Source organism: Coptis chinensis, chromosome 1 (genome assembly GCF_015680905.1).
Source record: "Coptis chinensis isolate HL-2020 chromosome 1, ASM1568090v1, whole genome shotgun sequence".
NCBI lineage: Eukaryota > Viridiplantae > Streptophyta > Magnoliopsida > Ranunculales > Ranunculaceae > Coptis > Coptis chinensis.
Window position 1 is genome coordinate 54,374,397 of NC_141456.1, and position 21,355 is coordinate 54,395,751.

The 21,355-nt window shown below is 35.7% G+C and overlaps 1 protein-coding gene and 1 long non-coding RNA gene across 9 annotated transcripts; one reads left to right on the forward strand and one right to left on the reverse strand.

Annotated features, from left to right (window-relative positions):
• Nucleotides 1-767: 767 nt before the first annotated feature.
• LOC147524569 (uncharacterized) lies at nt 768-8,717 on the reverse strand. 8 transcript variants are annotated; one of them, XR_015197011.1, is made up of 7 exons: nt 8,555-8,717; nt 6,835-6,943; nt 6,063-6,163; nt 5,921-5,946; nt 5,564-5,833; nt 1,932-2,029; nt 768-991 (listed from the first exon to the last, which is right to left on the reverse strand). It is a non-coding gene; the product is annotated as an uncharacterized LOC147524569 (long non-coding RNA). The 8 variants fall into 8 exon arrangements; XR_015197013.1 differs by lacking the exon at nt 5,921-5,946 and having other exon boundaries at nt 5,564-5,699; XR_015197018.1 differs by lacking the exon at nt 5,921-5,946 and having other exon boundaries at nt 5,564-5,726.
• Nucleotides 8,718-18,288: 9,571 nt separating this feature from the next.
• Nucleotides 18,289-20,882, forward strand: LOC147524570 (transcription factor MYC2-like). Its single transcript, XM_086603809.1, has one exon. The coding sequence runs from the start codon at nt 18,431-18,433 to the stop codon at nt 20,438-20,440; it is 2,010 nt and encodes a 669-aa protein (XP_086459935.1). The 5' UTR covers nt 18,289-18,430; the 3' UTR covers nt 20,441-20,882.
• The last annotated feature ends 473 nt before the right edge of the window (nt 20,883-21,355 follow it).

The following is a 21,355-nucleotide window of genomic DNA, read 5'->3' on the forward strand; positions in this document are numbered from 1 at the left end:
GAAAGTAACTCGTAAAGACATTTTTTTTAAAATCACTTGCAAGGACCGGGTAGATGAAAGTTTCAAGTATACCCTTGACGCATAATTAAAAATGGCTTGGGTAGATGCAATATCACTACAACATAATAGGTTTCTTGTAGCGCCATACACCGTTACAAAAAGTGTCTTAGAGCGTTGCAAAAGTTCTTTTGCTACGCACCAGATGATGTCACAAAGGCGCTGCTAAAAAGTGGGTCACAAATGCTCAAATGCAACGCCAAAAGTGGCATCGCAAAAGATCCTAGTTTGTTGCTATGCCATTTGGCGCTGCTAATACACTATTGCCTTTGCTACTTCTCTTTTGGAAAATAAATCAATTGTAAAATTATTTCAAATTATTTGCAACGCATGACATTGCAATAGAGAGCTTGTACCGACGACAATGGCGTTGCAATAGTTACCACTTTAGTTGCACTGTTGAGTGTCGCAAAAGACAAACAGTTTGCTACAATGTTAGCGTTGCAAAAAGTATGAATATTTAGCTGCACATAAGGCATCGCAAAAAGTGTCATAACATTTAGCAGCGTTATAAGCGCATGCTCGTAGCAAAAGGTGTCTCTATTGTATGCAATCAAAGCTTTTAGCCACACCAAAATTGTTGCTAACCATATAAAATCCTAATGAAAACACCTGCTTCATTGGCGATGCATTTAGCATGGTAAATGGTGTAATTCATGTAATTGTACAATCCAAACCAATACAATTTATACATAAAACAATATCCCCGTAACAATTCACCAAAAATCGTAGCAAAATGTATTTCATTAACTAAAATCATTAATTACAAAAGATCTTAAAAAATCCACTTAATTATTTTTTGCAAAAATATCATCTCACATAGTCTTAACAACGATCAACTAAATTTAGACAAATTGCTCTATAATATGATGATTTGAGTAGCATCCGCCCGAAGTTTCTTCATCAATCAACTACTTTCAAGTTTCGACCAAATCTGGTATAATTAATGAAAAAGTCACATAAGTATATTTAATTGAAACATTATTAATAAATCTAAAACACACTCAAGTAATTAGCAATGCATGTGAAACTCTTTTTACTAACTCAAACCTATAATAGACAAGTTATATCTAAAGTGGACCACCAAATTCCTACTTGTAGATTACAAGTATCATTTACTATTCATCTCGTCATTATGCCTCGTCAAATTCAACTGTTACAAGCAGGGGAAGTTAATAAAATCACAGAGAGAGATACAAACAATCCACTTGATATTGATTATCAATACAGAAATATCGAAATATAATAGAAGTGAATGAAGTTCTAGTTAGAGCTAGCTATACTTTGATTTTGGTTGTGTGACAACAAGGAGAGGAAGGGTAATGTTCGTTACAGTTCAAGGAGTTAGTATTTCAGGGGAATAACCTTATGGAAGGATAAGTAACACTTTGAACCTCAGTCTTAAGTTGCAGAGGGAGTGCCAAAACTCCAGCTCTTTCTCATAATCAAACTTGAGAGTTAATATTCATTTTAGTTTCTTGATAAGCTACTAAAAATATCCTTCCAATAGCTTGTATTACTAACAACAATGTCCCCATTAAGCGTAGTTTATCCACAAAAATCCCAAAGGTAACCAAAAAGAATCTAAGACTACTTATCAATAGCTTACTACTTACTATATAATATTTTTATTCATTCCATGGTACTGTCACACCCCGAATTTCGACAGAATTCGGAAAAACATTATTTGTCCCCGACTCTTCGATTTCCGAGGTGTGACGCACTCTCCACTCCCAAAAACCCATAAACAGTTTTAAAATATGCGGATAATTAAAACCAATAAAAATTTTAACTTAAACAAAGTCCTCTTCATTATAAAACAATTTACAAATGAAAATGCAAATAATATTATCTCAACTGAAAATCTATATCACCTCAAGGGAAAACAAAACTCAGCCTGAGATGCAATGCTAACGCAAACCACAAGCAGCAACCGATCTTCTTCATCACTAAACCTGTCAAGACTTATCAACTATGTTCATTTAATGAACACACCCGATAAGCAAACATGCAAATCGGGTCAGCATTATAAACAATGCTGGTGTGAGTAGCCCTAAAAATACGAATATACTTATACATATATATACACAATCCATACGGCAGTTAGTTCCTCCATCGAGGCGCCTTAACTTTCAACGACTACTATACATCCTTAAACACAATAATTAAGGCAGGTAGTTCCTCCACTGAGGCGCCTTAACTTTCCACTAACCACACAACAAACTATACACATAATAAATAAGGCAGGTAGTTCCTCCATCGAGGCGCCTTAGGTTCAACTAAACAAATAATCAACCAAGCATATTACCATAATTAGATTATTTCAGACTTTCTTTGCGTGTCCCTAAAATCACGTCGTATCTATGTCTTACCTAGTTTCCCTGGCTACCACAATCGCAACCCAACGCCGAACATGTACATCCACATGCCTCCCTTTACATAATGAGCCACTCCGTGCGTAACCACCTCGAGCGGGATGCCGCGACACCGTAAATCCTCACACGGAAGCCAAATCTATGTAAGCACCGCCACTATTCGGCATAAAATATTAGCATCATCGTTCTATTTTGCTTAACGGAATAATCAAGCCACTATACGGCTACGCCAGGAGGGTCAGCCGAAGGCCATTCAAATTTTAATCAAACGCCCGGAAGGGCCGAAAGGCCATTCGATTAATCAAAGCGCCGGAAGGGCCAATCACATGAGTTGTGGTAGTCGGGTTCTAGGATTTTCGTTATGTAATTTATTCAGGTGTCATACATTAATGACTCATAAACATTTCTACTATATCATGCGGTCAATTACCTTATTGCACTAAGCCATAATATCTAGAAACATCTCAATTATATCTCATAGTCACTTTCGTTCTTTCACGTGCAATATATTATTGCACTACACCACACTCCAGGTGAATAAATATTCACCGATACTATATTAGCATCTCACATATAAAATAATGGAGTGTATATACATTTCTCCAAGATATTGCATTAATATAACTATCCCAAAGATATTATATCATGTCACAATGCTTCAACGTATCGCATACATTTTTATTATAACGTATTAGGAATATAATATCTCCTAACATCTCAATATCGTCACGTGTCAAAAATACACAACATCAAGGTCAAATCTTTCTTAGATAATGACCACCAAATTATACCAGCTTCCACAACATTTTATTACTATATGTGTCCATATAATATACACATAAAACGTAGCACAAATAAACAGTCCACAGTCCACAATCAAAGCCCAATATATATATGTTTTACCCACTACTCACGTCAAATCTAAATTAGATAATGACAAACCCAAATTATATAATATTCGACAACGTTTTATTATTACATTTATCCATATAGTCAAATATGTGAAAAACTGGAAAAGTTAACGGTCAGAGTCAACGGTCGACGGTCAAAGCCAAAGTCAACACATCATGGTCAAAGTCAAGGTCAACACATCATGGTCAAAGTCAACACATCATGGTCAAAATCAAAGTCAACCCATCATGGTCAAAGTCAACACATCATGGTCAACGTCAAACTCAACACGTCATGGTCGAAGTCAAACTGTCATTGTCAAAGTCCAATGTCAACGGTCAAAGTCAACCCATCATGGTCAAAATCAAAGTCAACCCATCATGGTCAAAGTCAACACATCATGGTCAAAATCAACACATCATGGTCAACGTCAAACTCAACACGTCATGGTCAAAGTCAAACTGTCATTGTCAAAGTCCAACCGTCGTTTCCGTGTTCGACAGATCCAGGGTCATAGCCATGGTTCATGGCTAAGGTCGAAGGTGCATGGCTCATGGGCTCGTGACTAAGGTCATGGTTCGGACCCAACTGGCCAAGCCCAAACCTTAAAACCCGGAAGTCTAAACAGTGAAAAACCCAAATAGATCTATTTTAAGTCCTATGGACTGGGCCCAAACAATATTAGAAACTGGCCCAAAACAATTAAGTGGTTCGGTCCAAAAATACAAATGAAACGGGCCCATAGACTAATATTAGAACTGGTCCCAAAACTTACTTAAACTGGGCCCAACCTAAACTTAATTAAACTGGTCCAAAGATACACATGGGTTCGGCCCAAAATACAACTGAGTTCGGCCCGAAAATTTAACTGAAACCGGCCCAACAAAACAAATAAGAGGTTGGCCCAAACAACTAAAACAAACCGGGCCCAAACAAAATAATAGAATTGGGCCCAAACCAAATAGAAATGAACTGGCCCAACATAAAAATAGAACCGGCCCACATCAAATTTGAGTTTTGGCCCAAGGAAACCGACCCAGGCCCAACAGCTAACAGGTGTAGAGAAAATAGAGTGCGTCCGGGAGCACCGGATCGCGTTCTCTGTCTTCTCCCTCCAACAGATCCAGCACCACCAGCAGCCACCCAAAACCGCCGGCCACCATTCTTCACTTCATCAAACCGAAAATGAAGAGAAGGAGAAACCACATAACATTTACAAAACCAAAACACCATTCACTAAATCGATATCCCATTCTCAAAACTAGATCTGCAAGATTTGTTTTACTGCCGCCATTAATGCCGCCATTAATGGCTTTCTACAAACCACCAACCCCCCCACTCACCTCCAACAATACACTCAACACAACAAAGCAAAACAACACAACCAATAAACAAAAAGCCCCACCCACGGCCATTGACGAGTTTTACAGAGCTTCAAAGAGCCCATAAAAACGACCCGTCGCCCCATCACCACCACCAATCCGTCACCCGTCACCCCATTATCAGTCAATAACAAAAACACAAACAACCATACCAGTTACATAAGATTGTACTGGAGATTTCGTGGTATAGGGCTTTCTGCCATTAACGCCCATGAAGTTTCAACATAGAAACAGAGAAGCAAACAAAAAAAAACGATCTATAGCTTGGGCTTTAACTGCCGGCCATAAAGCTTGGACAGTTCGAATGAGATTTCTCGAGTTTCAATAAAAACAGTTTAACCAATGTATAAAAACAGAAACCTATACACCGATATACGAAAATTATAACTTTCGGTGAGATAGCAAAATAGCTACTCACCTGTATGAACAAACTCCTACTTAATTTCTCCGAAGTCCCGAAATGGCTCCACCCACCTCCGAAATCCAAAATTCTCTCTGCCTCCATTTTCATTATTTTATTTTTCTCTGAACCCTATTTTCTAGAAAAATGTGTTTATATACTTGGGTCCGAAACCCAAGCCCAACACCGACTCGGGCCCAAAAACCAGGCCCACGTATCCCGAGTCCAATCCGACGAATTTTGAAAATAAATAATTAAATTAATTACTTAATAATTAAATATGTCTTTTAAAAATACGGGCGTTACAGGTACCCTCATCATTCCACCAAAACCTAAACAATTTGAATACTAGCCTCAAAAGTGCATCATATCCAATTCAAAGAGCATCATCAATAGAGCAATAACAAAAAATCAGATATCCATATTTTTTTACTTGTTAAAGTTCTCAAGCTACGTACCATTAAGAACCGACTCTCAACTCTAGCATCCAAGCCTCCATCCTAGCTTGACGGGCCTCCATCTCCTCCATTGTAGTTCTTAGCTCTTCATACGTTTTTCAGCTTTGTCAGCCCTTCCTCTTTTGCACTTCCTCCTCTGAATGAATGGATTTCATCCTTTTAGCTGATGGTACAGTTCAAATTTAACATACCTCCATTATATGTGGTAATAGACTCTACTACATATCTTGTTCTTATCAGACAATCTCTCTATTCCAGTTCCTCTCTAACCTGTTATGGAATACAATTACATAACAAGGTCATAGTTATTTGAGTTCTAACTCACTAATGCTGCAATTTCAAAGTATAAACAGTCACCTATAGACACAGGGACACGATGAAGTCTGCATGAAAATGTATATGAATGTGGTTCAATACCAACTCTTTGCCAACAGCTAACATTAACTAGAACTAACAATGGTCACCGACTCTCATTTTATTTGGAAGCATAGAAACATACCTTACGGGAATTGTAAGGAGATTTTTCACACCGTTCTGTCCCAGCTCAACAAGAACCTCATCAATATAAGGCTTCAACCACTGTACACGACCAACTCGACTCTGAAAAACATAAGCCCTTGGTATATAAGTTACTAGATTATACAATTGAAATAGAAATTAATAAAGGTCCCACAGTATATTGCTCATAAACCATAACAAGTTAATTGCCTAGTTAGCTTAGAAGAGTAGATTATAACATTTAGATCTGAGTAAAAGCACTAGGATCCTGTATTTTACAACAAATCTATAATTTAGAAAACTTACTTCTCGATAATTGATAAAAGAATTACTACTAAGAGAATAGTTTTTCCATTCACAAATTTGAAGAAGCTTGCATTTTATGTTATTTACATAAGTTACTAAAGTCTGCAAAGAGACATAATGTTTTTATTTAGAAGTACGACGCTATGAGTGAAATTTTCTTAAGCTATTCTGCTCAATCTAAGAAAGAGCAAAAAAAAAAAGGCCCTTGCATGATAGTAAAAACAATGTCTAAGAAAAAGCAGAATTTGCGCGCTTTCCAACAAACAAAATGCTTTGATTCAATTAAAGGAAGTAAAAAATGAATAACCAAATTCATTTTAGTTTGCACTGAGAAGAAATGAAATAAAATGCTTTCAAAAGAAATCATCAAAAGTAGAGTTAAAACTTCGATGTCCCAGTAACTTGGTAAGCAAGCTAAGAGTATGGACGTATGGTTATTGGCAGTTCCTCTAGCTTTCAGTTCCTACATGATCAACTTGATGCAGTCCTCCATTTGATCTCTATATGGATATCGAGCATCCTCAACATATCAACATATGTAACTAGTACTCCATGTGCAATGAAGAATATCATCACCTATAATTTTAATACAAGGATTAGCAGCTCATCCACTAAAGCAGAACACACTAGAACTACCGTGTAATAAATTCCAAAATTAAACTAACCCGATATTTCGACAAACTAAACAAGGTAAAAAACTAACATATTCTTATAACAGAAAAGATTATCTACTAGCCTTATTATGCAAATCAATCCACATTGACAAAAACATGAAAGTACTGAGTGTAGCTTAAGATTAGGGTCACTATAAGAAAATAATAATGACATGTAATCATCCCAACTAAGTAAAAAAAAATGGTATGTCTAGCCAAATTTTACGTATTTATATAACAACAAATAGCTACTCGACTTGCCAAACATTTAATTGAACCTTTCCTCACTCGTATATAAAAACAGAGAATATATCTCTTCGACAAACTTAACAGTATATGGTCAAGACTAAAATATGACACTAAACAATGCATTACAAGGTGGCATTCAACAATGGATTACAAAATTGTATTCAACCTACTTCTATGGCCAGTAAAATCTATACACATGATAAAAAGTTTGACAACCAACCAAAACCAGAGAAAGATAGTGGCAACTCGGTCTTCATACACAAGTCATCTCACTAAGCACGCACATTACAGAAACCAATAAGCACCTACTTCACTTTTTCAATTTAATCACCAATAAATGGAAACCAGTACCAAGTCAAATCACTTCAATTACAAGAAAGGGCAACATAAGGTCCAAAATTACACCCCAAACAAGACTCATGAAAGTGAAAAGAAACAAAGGTATATCACTTCCCCTCTCATAATACTAAAGTCACAATGATACCTAGGCACGCCAGTGCAACCAGAGTGCAACCCTAGCACCTCACCTTGATTTCTATGCCTTAGGTAACATCACAGAGAACTCGCACAACCAAACCTGCTATTACTTTGAGATAAACTTCCCAACTAGAACATGTGCATCATCACAATTATTTAAAAAGAAATCAATGTCTTAAACTACAACACAGAAAGGGGACATAACTAGGCAGGGTGACTTTCAGTAATTCTAGCATATTAAACCAAGTGAAATACATCTATGGTTCACCCCAAGCTACTCAATGCATTCGCATATCACATACTAAAATGTAAACCTCTAAACACTTATAATAATGAAATAATTACTAAGAAGTTCATTAAAACCTGAAGCACTGCGGGGATTGTGTACAGAAACAATGGCGAGAACCTTAATTTCTATAGATAAATACAAAAAAGGTAAATAAATTATGACTAGAGGGTAAGAGAGAATGGAGCATGAAATAGAATAAATCATTAAAAAAGATTCGAGCTTTGATAACGAAAACTTCAAACTTCAATTCGTTTAAAGATTGGAACTTTAATTCCAAAATTCAAAACCAAAAATTGGAACTTGAAGTATATAAGAGAGGATATTTTCTCAATTTAAAGGATGTACCAGTCGATAATCAGTAACCAAAGAAGCTTTGATGTTGCCGATTCATTAGATTTAAGCTAAAACAAGACCAATGGTTTAAGAAAGGATGAAATCAGTAAGAAAAAAAATTATAATGAAAAAAGGGGATTGCAACAATTTGAAGATGAAGATCTTAACTTAAATATCGAGCCTTACAGATTTCGTAGTACGGCTCGATCTCGTCAGTCGATGAACAATGATTTTCTTTTTTGAGTAGTGGTAGTGTACATTTTAGGGTTTCTTTCTGGGTTCTCAAATTTTTAGCAGCAGGGTGTTTTAGTGGATCGCGAAAACTATTTCCAACGAAAACAATCCCACCCAATATTAAACCCTTACGTGACACCATTGGGCGCTGCCAATTACTATGGTACAAAAAAAAAAAAAAAAATTGGGACAAAAAAAGAAATTGTAATACAAAACATATTAAAGACGCCATGGGTGTTGCAAAAGCCAAAATACTTTTTTGCAACCATTGTGGCGTAGCTAGTGCTAAAAAATTTCAGTAAAAATTAAATTCCACGAAAACAAAATTTTCAAAAGAAAGCTTTTGCGATGCCAGTTAGCGTGACCACAGTTAAATCCCAATAAAGTGGTATTAATAAGACGAAAATGTTTTGGCAGTGCCATTAGGCGTTGCAAATGGTATGTTTTACCAACGAAAATTTGGCGTTGCAAAAGGGTGCACTGCAACAGATACCTTATGTTGTAGTGAATGTCAAGTATACCCCTAATGCGAAATAATAAGCGGCCCGGCCCAACCGAAACGACCCAGTGTATATAGTATATTGTTCATACCTATTTAATATCATTGTTCATACCTCATCATGAGCTATGAACAATCACTGTTCATATGAACAATAATTGTTTGTATGAACAATCATACCTATTTGGGGTTTGAACAATCACTGTTCATACATCAATATAATGTATGATTAGTAAGAACACCTATTGGAGTATGAACAATCATTGTTCATATCTATTTCGGGTATGAACAATCAATGTTCATACCTCAATATAATGTATGATCAGTAAGAGCACCTATTGGAGTATGAACAATCATTATTCATATCTATTTGGGGTATGAACACTCATTGTTTATATCTCAACATGAGTTATGAACACTTATTGTTCATATGAACAATCATTATTCTTACTGATCATACATTATGTGATGTATAAACACTTATTGGAGTATGAACAACAATCATTGTTCATACTTATTTGGGGTATGAACAATCAATGTTCATACCTCAATATAATGTAAGATCAGTAAGAACATCTATTGGAGTATAAACAATCATTGTTCATACCTATATGGGGTAATCATACCTAAACATAAGTTATGAACACTCATTGTTCATACCTCAACATGAGTTATGAACACTCATTGTTCATACTGTTCATACATCAACATAATGTATAATCAGTAAGAACACTTATTGGAGTATGAACAGTGATTGTTCATACCCCAATATGAGCTATGAACACTTATTGTTCATATCTATTTGGGGTATGAACTATCAATGTTCATACCTCAATATAATGTATTATGAACGATCAATGTTCATACCTCAATATAATGTATGATCAGTAAGAGCACCTATTAGAGTATGAATAATCATTGTTTATATCTCAACATGAGCTATGAACACTCATTATTCATATGAACAATCATTGTTCTTACTGATCATATATTATGTGATGTATGAACAGTATGAACACTTATTGGAGTATGAACAATGACAATCATTGTTCATACCTATTTAGGGTATGAACAATCACTGTTCATACATTAACATGAGTTATGAACAATCATTGTTCATACCTATTTGGGGTATGAACAATCAATGTTCATACCTCAATATAATGTATGATCAGTAAGAATATCTATTGGAGTATGAATGATTGTTCATACCTATTTAGAGGAACAATCATTGTTCATACCCCGAGTTCATACCTATTTGGTGAGGTGTGAAGGCCTTTCTTACTTGTGTTCGTTGAAGTCATACAAGAATCCATGATAGCATGGAGTATGGACCACATTCCTTTTGATTAATTTATTTTGTCATTATTTTGATTGTTTTTAGGGTTAGTTAGTGTTACCCTCCCCCCCGCCACTAGATGAGCCAATTAGGATTTCCCCCCCACTAGATGGGAAATTAGGGTCTTCCCCCCAAATACACACACAAAAAACACGGTCAACCCAAGTTGATTTTTTTTTTGGGTGTGTTCTTCTCAAGTGGGGTGGGGTGTAATACTAGTTAACCCTTTTTTTAACTAATTAATCATATGAACACGAATTGTAAATGCACCATTTCTATTCAATCCAAATTCACAAAGTCATTCATATCCATATAACACACAAAAGAGAACTAGCAACAACCAAAATAAAATCCAACATTGTTTGCAAACTCATTCCACATTTCACAACAATTAGTCAACACAAACACCAAAACCAAAATCAAACATCCCCAAATTCGAAAATGGAATTCCTCAAACTCTTTAAACTTATCATTACAAATCACACTTACCCATTTCGGCTATTCATTAGAAGATTGATTACTATTACTATTACCACCTTCTGTATAATGTAGATCAATGTAAATAGACTTTCACCTCTACCATTTAACAAGGATCAAAAGCTTGCAGGTGTTCGAGTTATTGAAAACCGAGTAACGAGTACAAACGTAAGCAGCATAACAAGGGTCACCTAGCATAGCCAGTAATCAACACCAAGAAATGCAAATAGATTCTAAATTAACTTATGGTGGTGGTGGGATCGGTGGATTGAAAAGCATCATGATCATGCGGAATGAGTTTGGTGAGCATTAGAGGACAGTCTTTGGCTTCTTCTTCGTCATCTTTGACATCGATGGTGTTGAGCTTGATGCATGAACACCTTTCTAATCATGGCGAAGAAGATGGTTCACTTGTATATCAAACTACAAAGGGTATATTCGGAATTAAAAAAAAGGATAAAGTCTCGGGTCAAACAATTTTGTCCTTGTAGACTATTTTTATTTGAAATATGGTTTTGTGGGCTATTATAACTTTGGATTTGGTTGTATCTAGATAGGGAATTCTAACGGGTCAGTTTTGGGTCGGGTTTTAGTGGTTTCGGTTTGGGTTTTACTATTTACGGTTCTATCGGTTTCGGTTCTCAACGGTTTTAGTATGAGAATTATAGAACCCAACCCAAAAACCATAAAAACCTACATTTTTTTTATCGGTTTTGGTTTTAATTCGGGTATTTATTATTTATTATGACTATTAAACAATTTCAATCATTTAAACACTAACACTTGTTTTTATTTATTTATTTTTTCTTTTCCTACATGATAATATTTTATATATAATTAGTGATATATCAACAATCATATTTACATCAATCTATGAACATATATCAATCATACACGTTAAAACATTTACCATTAATGTGATAATTTCAAGCTTTGATATAGAAATTAAAATAATCAAATATCTAACCCTAAAAATTTGATTTATTTTTACGTGCATACACATATATTTGTTTCCTTGTATTAACTCGATCGTGTACACGTGCAATCACATATATTTGTTACCTTGATATATTTTACGTGCATACACATTTATTTGTACACGTGTATTAACTCACATTTTAAATCGAATATGCGAGTACGTGCATCTTACAATTACATCTCATCACTAATTTTTAACAACACCCTGTGTTTTTATTTAATATTTTCCTAGTACAATAAATAATAATAATAATAATAAAATAATAATCGAGAAAATAAAATAAAAATGATAAAGATTAGAAAGAGATAGGGTAAAGAGGATAAACCCCATTCCCTATTTTTAAGGGGGTTTTGGGGAAAAAAAAGGGTGTTTACACAGGAGTTCACACGTAGAATTGAATGAACACATAGAGAAGAAAATAAAAAATGGAGTTTTTCACATAAAGGAGAAGGGATGATGTTTGCTTGAAATCTACTGATAGCATAGCAGGAGCGTATCACGAGTGAGTAGTCTAAACATGTTCTTTAAAAATTTATTTGATTGATAATCATATGATTCTATTAGTTATTTACTTATTTTATATATTGAAATCTTGTAATGAAAATATTGATGTGGTCAAAAAGATTTAATTGACATTCTAGGTCCCATATAAGGTTTTCATTGAATTAGTAATATACACGACATAATCTAATTCTTGCCAGAAGTTTGGATATATGTATAGCAATATATTTCCTGTTCCTAATTGTGCTCTTCCACGATTGGGAGGTACTGGTGTACTGTGGCTTTAGGCCATTAGCAATTGTAGGATTGACCAAAGCTATTTGAGAACAAGGCAACATTCTCAACAGCCAAAGGTGACAGCAAAAGTTTGATCAAGGTAAAGAAAGGCCTTGATTGAAGTTGATTTTCATGTTTATCTCATTAAGGTAGTCTGATTTGATAATTTTGAGTTTTTGACTACTTTGTCTCAAGAGAGCTCAAGACACATAGGAATTCATGTACATAAGAAGTCCCTCCGTAGTGTGCAGAGTGGATAGGTTTGACATGTCAGGTTTATTAATTTAATCCAAATGTGGTCGAGCTCTAATTCCAGCATCTAAAGCAAACAAAATTGCCTTTTAGCTACAGACCCATGCTTGAAGGACTCTGACGCAGAGAGTAGTTTACTAAAGGTTATGGGTCACCAACTTTCAGACTATTATTTTCGATGGTTTGATTGTTAATAATGGAATACGGCGGGTTAATGGTTTGGGTGCTGTTGAAACTTGAATGGCTTGAATGGGTTGTTAATGGCGAATTGAACCAGATCTAGTTTTGATGAAGGGTTATCGATTTAGTGAATTAACCTTTTGCTTTTGTTAATATGATAGGGTTTTTAACAAGGATTAAAACCGCTGGGATGAGGGTGGAAGAAGATAGGAGTTGGTGGTGGCTGGAAACTGAGTAGCTGGTGCTGGTGGGGAAGATGACCGAGAGCACGATCCAGTACTCCCGGTCTTATTTGGCTTCAATGGATCTATTTAGTTAGTTGGGCTTGATCTGTTTTGGGCCGATTTCTTTTATTTTGTGGGCTGGGTTTTTATTTATTTATTTTAAGTGGATCGGAATGTAGTTGTTAGTGTTGGGCTGGCTTTTGTTTTAGATCTTGGGCTTAAGTTTAGTTTCTGGTTTGGGCTTTGATGTTTAGTTTAGGTGGATCCGATTTTATTAAATGATCCGTTGGTTAAACCATGGGTTGGTTAGTTGGGTCTGGTCCCTGAACCATGACCTTAACCATGAACCATGGCTATGACCATGAGCCATGACCTTAACCATGAACCATGACTATGATCATGAGCCATGAACTATGAGTCTGTTGACTATGAAAATGATCTGTTGACCATGACTGGGACTGTTGACCGTTGACTTTTTGAATGTTGACTTTTTGGACTTTTGACATATTGAATTTTGTGGACAAATCCAATAATAGGATGTTGTCGGAACTTGTATAAACATGTTTGTAATTATCTAATAAAGATTTGACGTGGTTTTATGCAATTATACATATTGGCATTGATGGACTTTGATTTTGACTATGTGGCTGATAAGAACTACGAATGCTTGATTCCAATCTTAAAAGATTTGGATACGTAGGCAGCTTTGAGCAAAAGTGCAGCCACTACACTATATTATATATTAGTTATTAGTTATTAGTTATTAGTTATTGTGATAGCTATATATGTACAATGTTAGTACTTAATTGTGTACGTGATTGTGGATGTTTAAAATGTATTCATAAGACATTTAACTAATACGTTATTCATGATTGAACCTTTTGATATTTATGATTTAGTAATGAGGTGAGTTGATTAGTTATTGTGTTTGGAATATTTAGTAATGATTCTATTGTTTGAGACGATGTTTGTTTTGTAATAAAAATATTATAATAAATGAGAACTCTTGAGTGTTAAAAATCCGGTGTAAAAATGTCCGGTGAAAATTTAATGTATCGCCCACATCTTTAGATCTCTCCTCGCCTTTGTGATGAAAAGAAATGTTTATGACTAATGATGTCATGTGAAAAGCCGCCCTAGAGAGGAACTAAGGCATTCGCCTTGTGGGTGGGCTGTATTCATTGAATGTACGGGAATATAGGTGGGTATTCCTTGAATGTGGCGGGAATGACCCAATGTATTCATTAAATGTGCCATGAATGACCTGTTAGTGTTATGATAGATATTCCTTGAATGTGGCGGGAATAACTTAAGGTATTCATTGAATGTGCCATGAATGACCGGCCTGTTAGTATTATGATGGATATTCCTTGAATGTGGCGGGAATGACCCAAGGTATTCATTGAATATGCTATGAATGACCTGATATTTTGTTATGTGATAAGAGCCCAAAACTGTAGTTTTAACCCCTTAACAATCGTACTTTTAGACCAATTATGTGAATAATAAGTAAGAGTTAATATTGATTACGTGTTTTTATGCATTTCAGGCTTCAAAGTCCATTATGTGCAGAAATGTGCCACTTTAGCGAGATAAAGGAGCAAAGGTTCGTTGCTAAGGAGTTCTGTGATTTAAGGCCAATTTTCAAGAAGACAAAGCCTCTGTGAAGCCCGGTCAAAAGATGAAAAGTCAAAGTCCACGCGGCGTAAACAAATCCAAGACAAAGTCAATAGAACTTCCGAAGACCATATCTTTGGACTCAGACCTTGGAATTGGGCCTACCTTACGTCAAAACGACCGGCTCGGAAAGAGCTTTTCAATGGTCCAAGCCTTGACCCAATCAGAGGAGCAGAAGTGGACGAAACGTTTGTCGAAGCCAATTGCAGCTGAAGAACCCATTTTGGACTAAAGAAATTGGGTTTTGGGCCCGATTTTCTGGCCCAAAACATGGCTCCAAGACCATGCACGATTTTTGGATCTGAAAGTATAAAAACAAAAGCTTGACTCTTTGTTAATGGTAGATAGTTAGGTTAGAAAATAAATTAGGTTAGGATAAGAAAAGTAGCCATTAAACCTTAGTTCTAGATCTAGTTTTAGATTAATTAATTAGTTTTTATTCTTGCCTTAAATTCAGTATTAAATTATTGTTATTGCTATTCATTAGATAAATAAAGTTAATTAGTTCTCCATAATCTAGTTTCATTTTCATTTATTTATTAGCTTAAATCCTTAGATTTACTTATTTGTCATTATTAGTTTAATTCAATTATTGCATGAGTAGTTTCAAATTGAGTTTAAACAAGTAAAGTTCAAATCTTTATATTATGTCTTGTTTAGATTCCATGAGAAATGATAGTCTTATGATTCTCGGTTAAACCTCTATTAGAGGGGGTTGAAAAACCTTGATGAAGCTTGATTTCGATTAGCGTAGAATAGTCGTAATTTCCCATTCAACTCTAGAAGTAATTAGTCCACCATGAGAATGTGGTTGAATACTTCACATGCTAGATGTTAGTTGGTAGAGATTACCATGAACACTAGGGATTAGGAAGAACCAATTGTTACTGCGTGCGATTCAATTCGGATTACGACAATTAAATGGATTAGTAAATTAAGTCGAAGTTAAGGTGGATTCAAATCCCCTAATTCCTTATCATTGAATCATTTTAGTTCATACCTTGTTATTTGAATTATCGCGTCTTGTTAGTATAAATTGAATCCGTAGTATAATCGTAGAATAGAAATTTCACATAACACATTACTCTCACCATTGTTCTTTGTGTTTGTTCAATTGAATTTGTTTAAGTCTTGAGAGTTAAGAGTGGAATGATTCCGTACTCTATATATTGCATGAATATACATGTGAGGGTAGGAAATAAATTATTGATACCGTAAGAATAAAGTTAGAGTAATCTAATTGAGTTTTTTACGGGTTATCATTATGCCCAAATGAGGCTTTGTGATTATGTGTATGGAAAGCCGCCAGAGATGGCTGTGACTCACAAGTTACGAGTTTACAAGATGAAAGTATGTTTCCTGGAGGCGATATCCCGCTTGGGACATATGTCTTGTAGTGGTCCTCAGTGTGAGTGAGGCACACGGATATGTGTGATTTGGCAAATGTGTGTAATGTAAATCGTGGAGTAGGAACTAAAGGTCGGGTTGTGTCTTTTAATAAATAAGTCAACGAGATAATTAATAAGTAAAGTAAAATATTGATTTTACGTGTGATGGAGTTATTGCATATAATGTATATGATTTATTATGAGAAATATATACGTGGTTTGTATGAGTTGATACTCACAAGGGATGAATGTACTCATTGGTTGTGATATTTTTCCGTTCTCATAAGTAGACGAGGGTTTTTTAAGTAAAAGTATATAAATTGTGTGATGTTATGGATGTGAAGTGTGACTGTGACTAATATTAGTAAATGATTGTGATTTCTATGTGACTGCGAAATGACTATAACTTGATATGTTATTACGAAAATATTAATGACTTGTGATAGTTTGAGATCTATGGTTATGCACGCAGAAACTTTATGACGTAATGATGTCATATGAATGACTACCCTTGATATATGTATTATGATAAGTGGTATTTCCCGAATATGCGGGACGAACCAGGTTATATCAATTAGACTTAAATGTCTTAAATGGGGTTTGGTTATAAATGGAAATTGGACTGGCTGAGATAAATCATTTTATTGTGATGTCTAACTCTGTTTTTGGGGGATATAGGATCTATTAATCTTTTCTGCAGGGACGTAAAATATCTTACCCTAAGACGATGTGTTGGCTTAAATGTAAGGTATACCAAACTCATATTTAGTTAGGTTATCATATGTGCATTTAATAAATGGAATGTAATTGGTATTTATGTTGTGAGTTGTTTTGGAAAGTGGGAATGATGTGTACTGTTATATGAGATTCTTGGAATTTATATATTGGGGGTGAAATCTTACTTGAGAAGAAACTACACGCCGTTTTGAAAAACGAAACTATATTGTCTTCCAAGTTGAAATAGTTGGTAATGTTATATTTATTAATTTGAAATATTATTATATATATTTTGTTGTTAGTCTACTCATACCAGCAAATTCAATTTGCTGACCCATGTTTGCTTTGTTTTGCAACGTGGGTGTGTTCTTGGGAACATAGATGGTGTAGTGCAGTGGATAAAGACACGTGATTTGAAGTTGCTCTTGGAGTTTTCTAGTTTAAGATTTTCTGAAGAGTACGGTTTTGGGTTTTGTTTCACCCCGGGTTTCCAGATAATTGAATATAATTGTTTTAAATATTGTCTGAAAATTTGGGGTGTGACAATGAACATTATATATTGGTTTATAATAAGTGCGCGTACCACAATATATCAAACATGTGTATCTTATTTAAATATATAGGTGCATAAGTTAATAAATATAAAATGTATTAGTTAATTCGTAATATAAAATGTATTATTAACATCTATGATACAATTGTTTAATGTGTAGTTATAAAATATACATTTAACAACACACATTTACTATTATGCTATATATATTTAATAGACTTTTACACGTAAAAAACATATTTTATATTATAATGTATGAGTTTGATTATCTTAAATATAATATAATACTAAATTTTATATATCGAAATCATAATAATTAGTTTCGGTTTCAATTTGGGTACCAATTTTTTACTATTTGATTGTACGATTTTGATTTTTTATTGGTTTTTAATGACCCATTTGAAATGTGTCTAACTTTTTAATATCCAGAACAGAACAGGAAAATCGGATAGAGTTGTTTTAACTTTTAACGCGAAATTGGGTCTTAGGGACCAATTTCTTGTAAATTTTATATTACTCCGCGGAAACATCGGAGAATCCGTTTGTTTTCTCAAGTGACAGTTGAGATAAAAGAGTCGCTTTCGGCAGCACACATATATATATCAAATTCACACTAAATCTAACCCAAATTCACACCAAATCTAAATTCACTGAAACTGTTTCATTTCCCCCATATCAACTCCACCTACACCATCTCATCCTCTACCCTGCCCACAACACGTACATACGACCCCCTTTAATTTCCCACCGGAGAAAATTATTTCCAATGATGAATTTATGGACGGATGACAACGCGTCGATGATGGACGCGTTTATATCGTCTTCATCTACGGATATATCCCCGTTTAACTGGCCACCCTCATCATCTGCATCAACGACTAATAATACACTCACTGACCCAAAACTCATAAACCAATCACAGCCATCTATTTTCTTCAGCCAAGAAACCTTACAACACCGTCTACAAACGTTAATTGAAGGTGCAAGAGAAAACTGGACTTATGCGATTTTCTGGCAGTCTTCAGTTGAAACTACTACAGGTGCATCTTTACTAGGATGGGGTGATGGATATTATAAAGGTGAAGAAGATAAGCTGAAAAAGAAGACCCCTACACCAACTTCAGCAGCTGAACAGGATCACCGCAAAAAAGTTCTACGTGACCTTAATTCAATGATTTCTGGTGTACCGGCATCTTCAGATGATGCTGTGGATGAAGAAGTCACTGATACTGAATGGTACTTTTTGATTTCCATGATGCAATCTTTCGTCAACGGTTCTGGATTACCTGGTCAAGCTTTTTTCACTACCAATTCGATTTGGATAGCTGGAAATGATAGGCTAGCGAGCTCTTCTTGTGAACGGGCTAAGCAAGCTCAGGTATTTGGTTTGCAGACTATGGTTTGTATACCACTTTCTACTGGAGTTGTTGAATTGGGTTCCACTGATTTGATTTTTCAGAGTTCAGATCTAATGAATAAAGTCAGGGTGTTGTTTAATTTCAATAATCCTGAAAGTGGATCTTGGCCGCCGCCTTCAAACCCTGTGAATGGAGATCAAGGAGAAAATGATCCTTCCTTGTTATGGATAACAGATCCTTCTTCAGTGATTGAAATTAAAGAGTCTGTTAACACGCCTGTACCTAGTTCTGTTACGCCTGCGACGGCAGCTGGTGTTAAGGATATTCCGGTTTCTAAGTCGTATCAGTTTGATCATCCTAGTTCTAGTACCGTAACGGAGAACCCAAGCTCAATTGTGCAAGTTTCACATCAGAGCCAACAGCGTAATCAGCAGAGTTTCTACAGTAGAGAACTGAATTTTTCTGAATTTGGTTTTGATGGAAGCAATACTAGAAATGGTTCTTTGCAATCTTGTAAACCAGAGTCTGGGGAGATACTTAATTTTGGTGAATCTAGTAAGAAGAATTCAAGTGTAACAAATGGTAATCTCTTTTCTAGTAGTTCACAGTTTGTGATGGAAGATAGCAAGAAGAAGAGGTCAGCGACGTCAAGGGGGAGTAATGAAGATGGTATGATGTCCTTCACTTCGGGTGTTGTGGTACCGTCTAATGGTGCAATGAAGTCGAGTGCAGCTGGCGGTGGGGATTCTGATCACTCTGATCTTGAAGCTTCGGTACGTGAGGCTGAAAGTAGTAGAGTGGTAGATCAAGAAAAGAGGCCTCGTAAGCGTGGAAGGAAACCTGCGAATGGACGAGAGGAGCCATTAAACCACGTGGAGGCTGAGCGACAAAGGCGAGAGAAGCTAAACCAAAGATTCTATGCCCTGAGGGCAGTCGTTCCTAATGTTTCGAAGATGGATAAAGCCTCACTCCTTGGAGATGCAATTTCATATATCAATGAGCTGAGGAATAAGCTCCAAACTGTAGAGTCAGATAAGGATGGATTGACAGCTCAAGTGGATTCCCTCAAGAAAGAACTATCTGGTAAAGACTATCGATCAGTTCCCCCAGCAACGTTACAATCTGATAAAGAGTTGAAGAACTCGGATCATCATGGAAGCAAGTCTGCGGAGATGGAAATAGATGTAAAAATACTTGGTTGGGAAGCTATGATAAGAGTTCAATGCAACAAGAAGAATCACCCTGCAGCTAGGCTGATGACTGCTTTGAAAGAGCTCGACTTGGATGTCCATTATGCCAGTGTTTCGGTTGTGAAGGATCTAATGATCCAACAGGCAACTGTCAAAATGTCTAGTCGGATTTACAGTCAGGAGCAGCTCAAGGCTGCTCTAGCATCTAAAGTTTCTGAAACGAGGTGAGGACTAGTGTACTACACTACTAGTATAGATTGATCCATGAAAGTTCTGTTGTCTGGGTTATCAGATTTGCCGCCTCAGTGGTGTCAATTATCTGCACATGATGTACTGTAGCTGGCCTAACTTTCCACGATAAGTTAATTTCGAGGTGGTAGAGAATAGAGATTTTGATGGGGTGCGATAAGAGCGAAGATAAAATCCTAACTTGTTTTGGATGCAGGGATGCCTCTTATCTACGTTATGCTGTAAACATCATGTTTTGTGTTAATTAAATGTGTCTTCTTAAGTGTATATATACATGCAACGAACACAATCGGCTTCACGAGTTATGGTAAGTCAGTTGTGAATCGTGATAGTACATGTCAGTTTAGGCATGTGAATAGGCTTGTTGAATGTCTTTGTAATCATCGTCTTTGTAATCCAGAAGTTAGTTAGATTTTCCTGATCATGCTTTCAGCCGTAGCATTACATTTTTGATTCAACTACTTGGTGTCTGACGAGGTGAGTCCATTTTTTGTGATTCAACCGTTTCTTTTTAGAATGTTTCTTATTAATGCAATATATATTCTTCTGGCAAGAAGTAGTAGAATGAGAATGACATTTGCAGGGGTCAACCACAACCCAGCATTCCTGGCAAGTGTAATAGATCTGGTAAGCGGAGAATGACATTTCCGAAATGAAGACTACTAAAAATCGTCGTATCCCAGTTATTTGGGATTTTGTGGTTGAGTAATGTTTGTCTCGGTTCAATTCTGTGTAATGTCTCTTTTCCGTATAAGGTTCTTTTAGTCTCTTCAAGTCTGCACTAAACTGATCTATGATGGATATCTAAGGTCGTATTGTTGGAAATATATTCGAATTGCAGTTGTGAATGATTTCTTAAGCAGTAGCTCTTACTATGCCAAAAAAGATGAAGCA

What these genes read in the sequence shown, in the direction of transcription:
- LOC147524570 (XM_086603809.1), top strand. Translation starts at nt 18,431, where the DNA reads ATGATGAATTTATGGACGGATGACAACGCGTCGATGATGGACGCGTTT.